Here is a 15,583-nt window from a genome sequence, read left to right as displayed (position 1 = left end):
CCTGGGCCCCCCGAATCGCCGCTCTCAAGAAAAAAAAAAAAGAAGAAGTTCTTCTTACCTGGCTGTGCTCCTGCGGCGGGCGAAGTTCTCTGTCTCCACGCAGCTGCAGCGTGCACTCGCCGGCGACTGACAATGATGTCAGACGCCGGCGACATGCACGCACGCTGCGTCTGACGTCAGCTGCCACTGCCTCAGATTGGCTGGCGGCTGTTAACTATTGACGTGCGGGCCCGCGCCCGCACGTCAATAGCTTTAAACAGCTGCAGCGTCGGCGCTAAGGGCCCGGTTAGCCTGCGGCTGCCGGTAGGGGCCCGGTGAGCAGATGAGACGGGGCCCGATGCGGGCCCCCTCTGCCAGTCACGGCCGTCATGCCCTGATGGCGGCCCTGCATCCATGGCCGATCTTGTGCCGCCTTCTACCACTTCATGGTCGTCACTGTCTTTATTTCCACTACATGGGATGACAGTCCGGTATTGTTGAGTGCCTTTGATGGGTTCTGCTTCCTGTACCCGATTTTTTCACAAACTCTCCTCCTCCTCTTCGTAGTCCTGGTTTGTACAATACATGCACTGGATGTTAAGAATATTTTTCTCCCTCCATTTGAGGAGTTGCCTGGGTGATAAGATTTGGTGTGAATATGGCCTCTGGAGGCTGGAGCTGCGGGCCGGTCGTCAGCTCTGCAGTCACCGTCCACCCCTGGTCATTCTCAGCCCTAACAAAGCTTCTCCTCTGTCCTCTCCTGCTTCTAATACTTTGTAACATAATAAAATAATACAGTAATATCTAGCAATCATGGATTATTTGGTAAATCTAGACCCCACACTGATAGACCACAGGCTGAACAGATCTGAAATCAAGATTTTTGAACTGACACTGTAAAAGTTTTATTTTTTAAAATATGATCCCATCATGATCTCATCTTGTATTTTGGTACAGATGTGGCTAGGAGCATAGCAGGCACATATGCAGTTTTTGAAATTTTTAAATTAAACGTTTTTTCGGAAATGCTTTTTAAAGTTTTGCGCTTGCGTTCGCATAGGTAAAATATTATCAAATATACTCTTGTGACATATCTGGTGAAAGCCTGTACAGTTCTGAGTAGGATGGTGTTTATTTTGTTTCTCTATCTCTTTTCTAGCCTGAGTTATGGGGAGAAATGTAAAGGCATGCAACACCGAAATTCGCACTTTTTCCGAACTTTGAAAATCAATAAAAAAAATTTAGAATTTTCTTCTTCTTCACATTTTGCATTCTCTGACACACTGTTACCAAATAACAAAATCTCAAAAGAATTAAAAATATAGTGGTAAAAATCATTGGTTCACTTGACATGGAATGACCCTATAGTATATACAGAAGAGATGACATACAGGTATATACTATATACAGGAGGAGATGACACATAGGTATATACAATATACAGGAGGAGATGACATACAGCAGGTATATACTATTTACAGGGGAGATGACATACAGGTATATACTATATACAGGAGATGACATACAGGTGTATACTATATATAAGGGAGATGACAAACATTTATATACTGAGGGGAAAATGAGGGGTGTGAGGTGAAAATGAAAAGGTGTGAGTGCAAAATGAGAGGAGTGAGGGAAAATAGTGGAGTGATCGGAAAATGACAGATGTGAGGTCAAAATGACAAGTGTTAGGGGGGAATGAGAGGAGTGAGGGGGAAAATGAGAGATGTGAGGGGGAAAATGAGAGGCGTGATGGGAAAATAAGGTGCTATAACTAACCACAGATATTTACTATGCCCAGGCAACACTGGGCTCTTCAGCTAGTTCTATATAAAAGGGATTTTAATGCCCAACGTCATTTGAACAGTTTTGGATGGAGGGGAATGTTGTGGTCTAGAGGCAAAAGGGTGATCACATGATTGAGATATGGCTGGACTACACCAGCGATAAAGCAGCCACAGCCGGTGACTGAGAAGAATCTGTGACTCCTCTGTATTTAGTGGATACTACTCACCTGGGTAGTCATATGTAGGAATCTCCTCTTTACACCACTCATCACCCCTCACATATGTCTCTGTAGTATTAATATGGGTCAGATCTTCACCCTGAGACAAATATTGTAAAAGTCACCGACATGATCAGCTCTAATCCTGCCATCTCCACTGTTCTTATTACACAAGTATAAAACATATAATACTGGGGGATAAAACAAGACTGAGCACAAGACTTTCACAGCCGTCTACACATCATAGGGGAGATCTCATGACACCTTCTCTCCATCTACCTGATGATCCTGAGGAACATTGGGATCTTCCTGTTTACAGTCCTGTGGAAGAAGAGGACGGGGACATCTCTCTGGTGTTGTCCTCTTACTGGATAGATCTGGAGGAAACACATACAGGAACTGAATTCATTCTTTACATACAGATAATTATAGGCCGTGTGTATTTAGTCCTGTCTATTACCTGGTGATCTGAGGGGCTGGGGAACCTCCATCATGACGTTCTTGTACAGATCTTTGTGTCCTTCTAAATACTCCCACTCCTCCATGGAGAAATAGACAGCGACATCCTGACACCTTATAGGAACCTGACACATACAATGATACCGTCATCCCCCTGATCCCTTCATAGCGTTACTGTATAATGTCCCAGCATTCCCAGCAGTGTCACCTCTCCAGTCAGCAGCTCAATCATCTTGTAGATGAGTTCTAGAATCTTCTGGTCATTGATGTCCTCATGTATCAGGGGGTGAGGTGGAGGTCCCGTGATTGGGCTCAGGGGTCTTCCCCATCCCTCAGACACAGGGTCCTGACAGCGCTCACTAGAGGTCTTCTTCACTACTGTGTATTCCTGGTTATGGAGAGACACATTAATAAATCTCACTACAGACATTTCCAGAGTCCTCACCTCTCCAGTTCTGTCCATCTGTTATTCCCATAGATAAGAATGACGTAATGTGACGTCATCAGAATCTCTCACCTCTCCAGTAAGCCGGAAGAGGATCTCTAGGGTGAGGTGTAATATCCTCTCTGCCATCTTGTCTCTGTCCATATTCATCTTTGATGGGTAAATCAGGAAAATTATCTTATATAGAAGATCTTCACTTAGAGGATCCGATATTGTAGAGACCTGAATGGAGAAGATGAGCCGATGTAACATCATAAAAATCCTGTGTAATAATACAATTACTGGAGATAATAAGGGAAACATATGAGGAGATAGAACGTGTAGATCTTGTATTCTCTAGTCTTTTATGTATTCATGGAACCTAATTTGAATTACTGACAAAGACATCTCCCCCATTTGGTGACTGATTGGCTGTAGAAATCACAAGTTCATTAGGACTGATGAGAAAATACAAAGATTGGTGGGGACCCAAGAACCTATGGTATTTTTGTTCTTTTACAGTATTTGGTTTCCTTCTTTAGATCTATATGAAACCTATATATTTAGGCCACAGACAAGCAGTTTCTCCCTTGGAGTCGGCAGCTGAATACGTTTCTCAGACTCATCTTCCATAACGCTAATTCTCGTCTCATTTACCGACACTGGAATCGGCATTAGCAATACTGCAGGAGATATCCATTACACGTGACAGGAGAAATAACTACTTCATGATGAGGACGACATCTTCATCTTCTACTACGGCTCTAGAAACATATTGGTCCAGAGTCCGTCACTGACTCCAACACCACCGGCCGTCTATATGAAGGTTTCCCGTCTTCCCCGGACTGTAATCTTCTATCACGTTAGATCTCAGGTCTGATTCACACACAGAAGTTTGAGGCTTTTAGAAAATATTTTTTGTAAGAACAACAAGACAGGAGATATATGAGGCCAATGTCTCCATGTACAGTGATTCTTTTTCTCTGGATATGATGTTTTTTGGGGGCATTTTCCCATGGGCTTCCATATATTACATGAAAAACATTATACTGCATGGGCCCTGTACTATGGGAGTAATAAATGGTTCCTTAGTTTGTATCTATCAGCGGAAAAAGAACAAAACCATTGTGATTCTTATAAGGAGACAACACAAACCCCCTAAATATAACATTTTATAACAACCCCACAATCTGTGACTCTTCAGGGTAAATCGCTCTCTCCCCATTGGATTAGAGCTGATACTATGAAGCTAAAGGGACTAAACAGACTTTCTGTCACCTCCATAAAGGGGCACTTTACTGTGTTTGTCAGAACTGTCCGAGGATTATTAGAGGTGATAGTTTCCCCCCAATTAGAAGGGACACCTGTGGATATTGGGGTCTTTACCTGCTACAGTTCTGGTGTGTGGAGCCTCCACCAGCAGAGCCGCAAAGGACCTGTGATGAGGTCACAGGAGGGGAGGAGTCAGAGGTCACATGATCAGGGGCCTCAGTGTATGCAGGACTCTGCTCCTGCTGTGCTGGTTGTCATGGTGCTGGATGAGGGGAAGTTTATGTGTGGGGTCAGGAGGGGTTTACAGTGTGGATGTAGCAGAGTCGTGTGTGTACGAGGTGTACGGAGCAAAGCCATGTGTGTACGGAGCTGAGCCGTGTGTGTACGAGGTGTACAGAGCGGAGCCACATGTGTACGGAGCGGAGCCGTGTGTGTACAAGCTTTATGGAGTGGAGCCGTGTGTACGGAGCACAGCCATGTGTGTATGAGGTGTACGGAGAGGAGCCGTGTGTGTACGAGGTGTACGGAGCGGAGCCGTCTGTGTCCGAGGTGTACTGAGCGGAGCCGTGTGTGTACGAGGTGTACGGAGAGGAGCCGTGTGTGTACGAGGTGTACGGAGAGGAGCCGTCTGTGTCCGAGGTGTACGGAGCGGAGCCGTGTGTGTACGAGGTGTACGGAGCAGAGCCGTCTGTGTCCGAGGTGTACGGAGCGGAGCCGTGTGTGTACGAGGTGTACGGAGCGGAGCCGTCTGTGTCCGAGGTGTACGGAGCGGAGCCGTGTGTGTACGAGGTGTACGGAGCGGAGCCGTCTGTGTCCGAGGTGTACGGAGCGGAGCCGTGTGTGTACGAGGTGTACGGAGAGGAGCCGTGTGTGTACGAGGTGTACGGAGAGGAGCCGTGTGTGTACAAGCTTTATGGAGTGGAGCCGTGTGTACGGAGCACAGCCATGTGTGTATGAGGTGTACGGAGAGGAGCCGTGTGTGTACGAGGTGTACGGAGCGGAGCCGTCTGTGTCCGAGGTGTACTGAGCGGAGCCGTGTGTGTACGAGGTGTACGGAGAGGAGCCGTGTGTGTCCGAGGTGTACGGAGCGGAGCCGTGTGTGTACGAGGTGTACGGAGCGGAGCCGTGTGTGTACGAGGTGTACGGAGAGGAGCCGTGTGTGTACGAGGTGTACGGGTCGAAGCCATGTGTGTGAGGGGCGTATAGAGGAGCTACCACATGTGAAAATCTGTGGCTAGACCTCAAAATAGCAGAGGATGCAAGACGACCCAGGAATCTCACGGAACTGGAAAAGTTTTCCAAGGAAGAATGGATGAAAATACCTACAAAAAATAAAGACTATTGCCTGGCAACAAAATTCATTTACAACCTGTGATATTTGCAAAATGGGGTGTTACTAGGTAGTAACCATTCAGGGTGCCTAAACGTTTGCATCAGCCCATTTTATATATGTACACTACCGTTCCAAAGTTTAGGGTCACTTAGAAATTTCCTTATTTTTAAAAGAAAAGTACAGTTTTTTTCCAATGAAGCTAACATTAAATGATTCAGAAATACACTCTATACATTGTAAATGTGGTAAATACTTTGCATTTATTTATTTGCTGTAAGTGGAGCTTACTATTTGCCACATGCTTTTTTTTGCCTTCCTCTGGATCAACATGTTAGGGCATGTTAGGTTAGGCTATGGGTTGAACTAGATGGACTTAAAGTCTTCCTTCAACCTTAATAATAACTATAACTAAAAAATGACTATTCTAGATGCAAACATCTGGTTTGTAATGCAATATCTTCATAGGTGTATAGAGGCCCATTTCCAACAACCATCACTCCAGTGTTCTTATGGTACTTTGTGTTTGCTAACTGTGTAAGAAGGCTAACAGATGGTTAGAATACCCTTGAAAACCCTTGTGCAAGTATATTAGTACAGCTGAAAACAGTTTGGCTGATTAGAGAACCTACAGACCTGACCTTCCTTTGAGCTAGTTTAAAATCTGGAGCATTACATTTGTTGGTTCCATTAAAGTCTCAAAATGGCCAGAAAAAAAAGAACTTTCATGTGAAACTCGACAGTCTATTCTTGTTCTTAGAAATGAAGGCTATTCCATGCAAGAAATTGTCAAGAAACTGAAGATTTCCTACAACGGTGTGTACTACTCCCTTCAGAGGAGAGCACAAACAGGCTCTAACCAGAGTAGAAAGAAAAGTGGGAGGCCCTGCTGCACAACTGAGCAACAACACAAGTACATTAGAGTCTGTAGTTTGAGAAATCGATGCCTCACAGGTCCTCAACTGGCAGCTTCATTAAATAGTACATTCAAAACGCCAGTGTCAACATCTACAGTGAAGAGGCGACTCCGGGATGCTGGCATTCAGGGCAAAGTGGCAAAGAAAAAGCCACATCTGAGACCATCTGTGACTGGCTAATAAATGGAAAAGATTAATATGGGCAAAAGAACACAGACATTGGACAGAGGAAGATTAGAAAAAAGTGTTATGGACAGACAAATCCAAGTTTGAGGTGTTTGGATCACACAGAAGACGCGGAACAACTGAAAAGATGCTGGAAGAGAGCCTGACGCCATCTGTCAAGCATGGTGGAGGTATTGTGATGGTCTGGGGTTGCTTTGGTGCTCGTAAAGTGGGAGTTTTGTACAAGGTAAAAGTGATTTTGAATAAGGAAGGCTATCACTCCATTTTGCAACGCTATGCCATACCCTGTGGACAGCGCTTGATTGGAGCTAATTTCATCCTACAACAGGACAATGACCCAAAGCACACCTCCAAATTATGCAAGAACTATTTAGGGAAGAAGCAGGCAGCTGGTATTCTATCTGTAATGGAGTGGCCAGCGTAGTCACCAGATCTCAACCCCATTGAGCTGTTGTGGGAGCAGCTTGACCAACTTGTGGGAGGGGCTTCTGGAGGCATGGGGTGACATTTCTCCAGATTACCTCAGCAAATTAACTGCTGGAATGCTAAAGGTCTGCAATGCTGAAATTGCTGTGAAGGGAGCATTCTATGATTTGCCGAAAGCAAAGTTTGAAGGAGAAAAGTATTATTTCAAATAAAAATCTTTCTTTCGAACCTTGTCAATGTCTGGACTAGATTTTCAATTCATTTGGCAACTCATTTGATTAATAAAAGTATGAGTTTTCATGGAAAACACAAAATTGTTTGGGTGACCTTAAACTTTGGAACCGTAATGTATACAGTATGCTTTGCCTAAAATACAAAAGAAATGTGTCATCTGTAACTTTAGGCCTTTTAGAGATCATTTAATCTTCAACTTGCTTAACTGTGACAGCAGATTTGATCAGGGGTGCCCAAACTTTTACATGCTACTGTACATCCTCTTCATCAGAATTCTCAGCAGATGACCTTGAATCCATTAATTCCCAAATGGATAAACATGTGGATACTTGGGATAAAAACATTTGCAGCGCCCCAGAGTCCTGGTCGTTGCAGTAACGTCGCTCTTCCACCAGGGGTAGTGATGTTACGTCTGATGGCACCAAAGGAGTACACCTTACCAGGTATCACAGCCACACACACTCCACACTCCAGTCCACCAGGGGGAGCTAAGGGTTCAATCCACTAGGCCACTCCTCACATAGGGTAAAACTGGTGGGTTGGTTAGGAAATTAGTCAGAGTGAGAACGAGGAGAGTAGAGTTCCTGGCCGGGGATCGACGAGGAAAGGTCTCCAGGTCGAGCTGGCTGGGGTGATCCCTGGTCAGATCCAGACTGAAGTCTGAGGAGGAAGGAAAGAAGGACACGGAGCTGCGCCTGCAACCCATGCGGCAGCATCCTAAGAAAGGACAAGAAAGGAATTGTGCTGTAGTGAGTGAGAAAAGAAGTCATAGCAACAGGAGTGAAACATCGGTGGGAGACCAGCTAGAAGCAGGCTGCCTCCTTCCGAAGCGCAGACCCGGTGGCCGGAACACCGAGGGAGTAATAGACTCTACGCTTTACTTCAGAGACCGGCAGGGCAGTGAATTCCAAGTTGGCTGTCCGACCTGAACACCTAAGCAGACACGGTGGCAATTGTGGAGGAGGGGCGTCACTAGGGTCCCTATAAAATAGCCTCAGGCCACCACCGTCATACGGGTTTGTCCTATCCATCTGGGGGACAGAGAGAGAGAAGTAACAACAGTGAGGACCTTATGGTAGCTTATGCAAGTAGGGACCTACTACGTTACTGTGCGCAAGGGGAAGGCTACTGATTTCCACCTGGATAAGGGGACTCTGGAATTGCCATCAGACCGGCCGAACCCTGCCTACCCTGTCATCCGGCACTCTGGACTGTGGATGCTGAAGCCTTCAGTAAAGGTAAAGAGACTGCACCCATTGTGTCCTCGTTATTTGCTGCGCCTTACATCATCCACCATCATCATCTACACTTCTGGGAAGCCCTGGGGATATACTTCACCTATGGGAAGGTACCCCATCTGGCTGCCATAACATCACCCCAGCGGACCCCTGAGCAGCGTCGGTCACTCTGACCGAATACTACAGGTGGCGTCACGAACACTACCGTTATCTACGAACTCTGCCTTTTATTGGGCGCCCCTCATAGGGCCACGGTCCAGGTTAGGCCACCGTGACATCCTTGCTGAGGGAACTGAAGGACCCGGTTCCAAGTACCCCATTGCCCTTACATGGGGGCGCTCCACATTCATCAGACTCAAGCTACTAAATTCACACAAGACCCCAAAGACCTGCAGGCGAATAACGTATAATAGAAACAACAAACACATGAAAATATGAGTTCAGAATCATTATCTTCTGCTACGTCCTAGAGCAAAGTTCCGGAACCGTCTTTGTCTGTAACAATTTTTAAAAGGAATAATTTATTCAGACGTAAATATAAGCGTCAATTCCATAATAGAGGCCATCCGTCACCTGACAATAAGCGTAACAAGGTCATTAATTTGAACACTCATGTATTATCTGAAGCTGATTATTACATCCTTAATAAGGGTCTTAATTTTTTTCCTGACAGTAAATTTGGTTTATTTTCAAGTATCAAAGATCTGCAGCTTTTTGCACGACGTCTGACCTTTACAAAACATTTCCATGACCAATCCTTACATCAATTGTTTCCAACAGAATCAGAACAGGAAGCTCTATGTGCACACGCTGCGGATTACTGATTGCAGATTTTTCCGGACTGATTTTGGTAAATCCGCAGGTAACCCCACTGCATTTTTTTGCTGATTTTGTGCGGATTTCACATGCGGTTTTACACCAGCGGATTCCTATTATGGAGCAGGTGTAAACCGCTGCGGAATCTGCACAAAGAATTTACATGCTGCAGAATAAACAACGCTATGTTTCCGCGCGTTTTTTTCCACAGCATGGGCACTGTGGATTTTGTTTTCCATAGGTTTACATGGTACTGTACAACGCATGGAAAACTGCTGCGAATCTGCAGCCGCCAATCCGCTGCGGATCCGCATCAAAATCCGCAGCGTGTGCACATACCCTAAAGATCTTGGAAGAATTAGCTCATGATCATAATACAGAGGAAGGAAGGAAGATTCCATCTAGTATTTCCCCAAGACCAAAAAATGTCCACTCCATCTACCTGTCCTAATGTGAATTTACTCCTTCAGTTGGTCAGCGCAGACTCTGAGAAAATTCCTTATACAATTAAAGACAATTTAAGCAGAGATGAATGTAACAGTCTAAATAACCTAAAAATATTAGACAATGTTGTTTTTAAAACCATGAACAAGGGCGGCAACATAGTGATATTACCAAAAACTCTGTATGAGTCTGAGGCATGCCGCCATCTAAAAATAAGGATTGTTATAGAAGCCTACATATATTCCCCTGCTATCATAGCCAGCACAATTTTGTCATATTATAAAGATAGCAAAAGATAAAGGAATCATTACAAAAGAATTGGCATTGGCCCTACACTATGAGAAATCAACGTATCCAGTATATAAAACAAATAGGCTAAATAGCCACAGCCCACTCAGCGACAGCCACAGATGCACGGAACCTCGTCTTTCCAGAAAAGGAAAGATGGGCGTTCCAGCTCCTTAAAATTGTAATCTTTATCCATTTTAAAATCAATGTAATTGGCAAAATCCTCAGATGATATGGACAGGAGAAAGTCCAGAGACGCGTTTCCATCTATAGATAGATCTTTGTCACAGCTAAACTGTGTTCAACAGCATGAGATCCATATAGTGCATGCGGACCAAGCAAATAGTGTCAGATGACTTAATGGTAAGGTCCTGCAAGGTCTATATGAACACATGGTTTCAAATTACAAACTGATACATTGTACTGACATGCTGTGAACAAAAATTGTTATAAACATTCATCGTGGATTAAAATAATACATTGAAAGCAAAACAATTCACCATTAATAATGAAACATGATTTAATTTTGCCTGTTTAAGCCAGTAGGAAATCTAGTTTCTAAATTGTAAATCCAAAAAGCCTTGCGCGTAAGTAGACGTCTTTTTACATCTCCTCCTCGCTGAGGATTTTTAACCTGCTCTACACCCGTGACTTTTAAGGAAGATGTATTACTGGAATGGTGAGATATAAAATGTTTAGCTGCCGTAGAGATGTTACGATTGCTACTATTATTATTCACTATATCCCTAATATGTTCGGATATACGAGTCTTCGATTTTCTTGTAGTGCAGCCTATGTATGATAGTTGGAAGTTGGTACACTCCATCTTGTAAATAACATTAGGTGTGTTACAGTTAATACCCCCAGTTCCATCACTCTCATTCCCTTCTTTTGAGGTCCACACCATCAGGCTCATTCGTCCCCTCTCCCTCAGAGTAGCTGTCATATACTGGCCCCCAGGCTCACCCACCCACTTCCTGGACCATTTCTCTGCCTGGCTGCCGCACTTCATGTCCTCAGAACTACCAACCCTTATCCTAGGAGACTTCAACATCCCCATTAACAGCCCCACTTCAACATCTGCATCCCAGCTTTTATCACTAACCAATTCTCTAGGCCTCTCACAGCTCTCAACCACTGAAACACACAAAAACGGTAACACCCTGGACCTGGTCTTTGTCTGGCTCTGTTCAATCTCCTACCTAGATAACTCACCACTTCCCCTCTCTGACCACATTCTATCCTTCACACTCACAATTCCTCGCCCACCCCAGCACTCTCCTACCTACCACACATTCAGAAATCTACATGCCATTAACCCTCATACACTTTCAGACTTCCTACACTCATCATTGTCCCCAATCTCCTCTTTTTCCTGTCCTGATCTGGCTGTACATCACTACAACGACACTCTTAGAAGCACCCTTGACCAAGTAGCTCCTTTCACCCTTAGAACCTCCAAACACAGAGTGAAACAGCCCTGGCTCACATCGCAAACCCGATTTCTCCAGCGATGCTCTAGGAGTGCTGAACGCTTATGGAGGAAAACTCGCACACCAGAAGACTTCATACACTTCAAATTTATGTTAAGGACCTATAACTCTGCCCTTCACCTCGCCAAACAGTCCTACTACACCACCCTGATCTCCTCACTATCCAACAACCCTAAGAAATTTTTTAACCCCTTTCACTCCCTCCTCAGGCCAAAAGCACAAGACCCTATCACAGACATTTGTGCTGATGACCTGGCTTCCCACTTTATAGAGAAAATAGACAATATCCGTCAGGAAATCCACTCCCAACCACCAAGTTCAGTGACTCCCATCCCTCCCTGCATCTCCCCTTGCTCACTCTCTGCATTTGATCCCATCACAGAAGAAGAAGTCTCCAGGCTCCTCTCTTCTTCACGTCCAACTACATGCTCTACTGACCCCATTCCCTCTCATCTCCTCTAGTCTCTCTCTCCAGTCGTCACTACTCACCTAACTACAATCTTTAATCTCTCACTCTCCTCAGGCATTTTCCCATCCTCCTTCAAACACTCTATCATTACTTCGTTACTAAAGAAACCCACCCTTGACCCATCCTGCACAAACAACTACAGACCGGTCTCCAATCTCCCCTTCATCTCTAAATTCTTGGAGCGCCTAGTCTACACCCGCCTTAACATAGTAACATACAGTAGTTAGTAAGGCCGAAAAAAGACATTTGTTCATCCAGTTCAGCCTATATTCCATCATAATAAATCCCCAGATCTACGTCCTTTTACAGAACCTAATAATTGTATGATACAATATTGTTCTGCTCCAGGAAGACATCCAGGCCTCTCTTGAACCCCTCGACTGAGTTCGCCATCACCACCTCCTCAGGCAAGCAATTCCAGATTCTCACTGCCCTAACAGTAAAGAATCCTCTTCTATGTTGGTGGAAAAACCTTCTCTCCTCCAGACGCAAAGAATGTCCCCTTGTGCCCGTCACCTTCCTTGGTATAAACAGATCCTCAGTGAGATATTTGTATTGTCCCCTTATATACTTATACATGGTTATTAGATCGCCCCTCAGTCGTCTTTTTTCTAGACTAAATAATCCTAATTTCGCTAATCTATCTGGGTATTGTAGTTCTCCCATCCCCTTTATTAATTTTGTTGCCCTCCTTTGTACTCTCTCTAGTTCCATTATATCCTTCCTGAGCACCGTTACCTCTCCATTCACTCCCTCCTAGACCCTTCACAGTCCGGCTTCTGCCCCCTACACTCGACAGAAACTTCACTCATCAAAGAGACCAATGACCTTCTGACAGCAAAATGTAACGGTGACCACTCTCTGCTCATTCTTCTCGATCTTTCTGCAACTTTCGACACTGTTGACCACCCTCTCTTACTCTCTAGGCTCCAGTCACTTGGCATTAAGGACACTGCTCTCTCCTGGTTCTCCTCCTATCTTTCTGACCGCTCCTTCAGTGTTCTGTTCTCTGGCTCCACTTCATCTCCTCTTCCTCTCACTGTCGGGGTACCTCAGGGCTCAGTTCTTGGCCCCCTTCTCTTCTCCCTCTACACGGCCCCAATTGGACAGACCATCAGCAGATTTGGCTTTCAGTACCATCTTTATGCCGACAACACACAACTATACACGTCATCCCCTGGCCTTACTCCTGCTGTATTACAGAACACCACTGACTGTCTGTCCGTAGTCTCCGACGTCATGTCAGCTCTCTATCTGAAATTCAGCCTCTCCAAAACTGAACTTCTTCTGCTCCCACCATCTACTAACCTCCCTAAACCTGACGTTTCCCTCTCTGTGGGTGGCACCATAATAACACCCCGGCAGCAGGCGCGCTGTCTGGGTGTTATGTTTAACTCCGATCTCTCCTTCAGCTCCCATATACAATCTCTTGCCCGCTCGTGCCGCTTACACCTAAAGAACATCTCTAGAATCCGCCCTTTTCTCACTATAGAAACAACAAAGACCCTCACTGTCGCCCTGATCCACTCCCGCCTGGACTACTGCAACGCTCTATTAATTGGCCTCCCCCTCACTCGACTTTCCCCTCTCCAGTCTGTTCTTAATGCAGCAGCCAGGGTCGTCTATCTAGCTAATCGTTACTCAAACGCGTCTGCTCTTCGCCAGTCATTACACTGGCTGCCCATTCATTACAGGATACAATTCAAAGTACTTGTTCTCACCCACAAAGCTCTTCACAGTGCGGCACCCCCTTACATCTCCTCCCTCATTTCTGTCTATCGGCCTAACCGACCTCTGCGCTCTGCAAATTACTTTCGACTAACCTCTGCACTAATCCGTACCTCCCACTCCCGACTACAAGACTTCTCCCGTGCTGCGCCAATCCTCTGGAATGCTCTACCCCAAGAAATTAGGACCATCCACAATTTGAATATTTTTAGGCGCTCCCTCAAAACACATTTGTTCAGAGAAGCCTATCATGTTCCCTAATCAGTTATTTTGTTTGTGTGTAGCCCATTCTCTACTTCCATCTATCCCCCACTCCCTGATGATGGCTGGACCATCATTGTAAATACATCATTGTAAATACACACCTGTACTTTGTATCTCCCCACCTCATTGTAGATTGTAAGCTCTCACGAGCAGGGTCGTCTTGTGTTGCTTTAATAATTGTATTGTTAACATTGTTGCTTATGACTGTTGTGATTGAAGCTGTTAAACTGTAAAGCGCTGCGGAATATGTTGGCGCTATATAAATAAAGATTATTATTATTATTATTATTAATCAACTGATTAATGTTTGTGAGTTATTAGGGTTATTAAACGTTTTACCGGTTTGGGCATGTTTACATGTTTTGCACTTAAGTGTGCCGCATTTATTAAAACCCTTGCATTCCAACCAAGTTCTTGAGGAAGGTTTAAACTGGTATATTCCTGGGGAAGAACACCAAAAACTCCCAGATCCATCTTAAAATGCAGCCAAGCTCGTACTAATCCGATAAACAGACCACATGTGGTGTTTACATCTTCTGACCCAGATTCTTCAGACATCAATTTTAGTGCATCGGATACGTCTCTCAATACCATCGTTGGTGATAATAAAAAGAAATATTATGAACCATCAAAAAACGTAAAAGGTAGGGTGGCAGAAAGCACTGTAAGACTCATGCTGGTGTGGTAGATGGAGGCAGGTATATCTCGCCCAGGTGTTTGTCCTATGTGAATTAGGCCACTCAGTATCTTCAGGGTGCTAATGGGTTAATGATTGCAGGAATAAAAGATGACCAGCTGGGTGTTTCCAGTGTCTGCCTGGGGCACACAGATTGCCTGCCTGTGTGGGACAAACGTGAGTGAAGAGCTCTGCTCAAGATCTGTGTGATGTTAGCTGGGTGGGAGAAGCCCCCCCAGTTGTTGAGATAGCAACGTATTTGTTTAGTTAGTGCCGGACAGGCTAGGATTTATTTTTATGTTTTGTTTTTTGTGTTGCTTTCACGTTAATAAATCTGACCTGAGGTCAGCCTGCTCAGAAACCTGCTGTACGCCTCAGATTCAATGCACAAACCACGTGTCCTTTGACCCCAGCAAAGGCGATCCCAGAGTGTTTTGTCACATTGTGGTGGAGAACGCGGGCATACCGTGGCACAGGCGACAGCATGGAAGACGTGGTGAAAGCCTTAGTACAGTCCACTGCCGTACAGCAGCAGGCCACTGCCGCACAGCACGAAGCTAATCGCTTGATGGCCGCACAGCTGAAGGAGTTACTGGACATGACGGTTGCAGACAGCCAACTTCTCCAACAGGTGGCGCAGCGCCTGGTGAGCATGCCAGACGCTGACCCGGAAGCAGAGTCCAGAAGGATCCATGTGAGTCGATACTGGCAAAAGCTGACTGCAGATGACGTCGAGGCATACCTGACAACGTTTGAGCGGACGGCATTGAGAGAGAAGTGGCCGAAGGCACGATGGGCCGACTTGATTGCCCCGTTTCTCTCCGGCGAGGCCCAAAAAGCTTACCATGATTTGGACCCGGAGGTCGCTCAGGACTTTGAGAAACTGAAAGCTGAGATCCTGGCCCGGCTGGGTGTGACGACGGCTGTCTGGGCAC

The 15,583-nt window shown here is 45.3% G+C and overlaps 1 protein-coding gene across 1 annotated transcript in view; it reads right to left on the bottom strand.

Annotated features, from left to right (window-relative positions):
* LOC138663297 (oocyte zinc finger protein XlCOF22-like) overlaps positions 1 to 4,307 on the bottom strand; it is a 62,924-nt gene extending 58,617 nt beyond the window's left edge. Inside the window, exons 1-6 of the mRNA XM_069749478.1 lie at positions 4,254 to 4,307; positions 2,961 to 3,110; positions 2,652 to 2,831; positions 2,445 to 2,568; positions 2,264 to 2,361; positions 1,994 to 2,084 (exon numbers count right to left, since the gene is read on the bottom strand). Of these exons, the coding sequence (XP_069605579.1) occupies positions 1,994 to 2,084; positions 2,264 to 2,361; positions 2,445 to 2,568; positions 2,652 to 2,831; positions 2,961 to 3,038 (571 nt within the window). The 5' untranslated portion in view covers positions 3,039 to 3,110; positions 4,254 to 4,307. The remainder of the gene's footprint in view (positions 1 to 1,993; positions 2,085 to 2,263; positions 2,362 to 2,444; positions 2,569 to 2,651; positions 2,832 to 2,960; positions 3,111 to 4,253) is intronic.
* Positions 4,308 to 15,583: the final 11,276 nt, after the last annotated feature.

This window comes from Ranitomeya imitator, chromosome 2 (genome assembly GCF_032444005.1).
Source record: "Ranitomeya imitator isolate aRanImi1 chromosome 2, aRanImi1.pri, whole genome shotgun sequence".
Taxonomy (NCBI): domain Eukaryota; kingdom Metazoa; phylum Chordata; class Amphibia; order Anura; family Dendrobatidae; genus Ranitomeya; species Ranitomeya imitator.
This window is presented reverse-complemented; position numbering and strand designations above follow the sequence as displayed.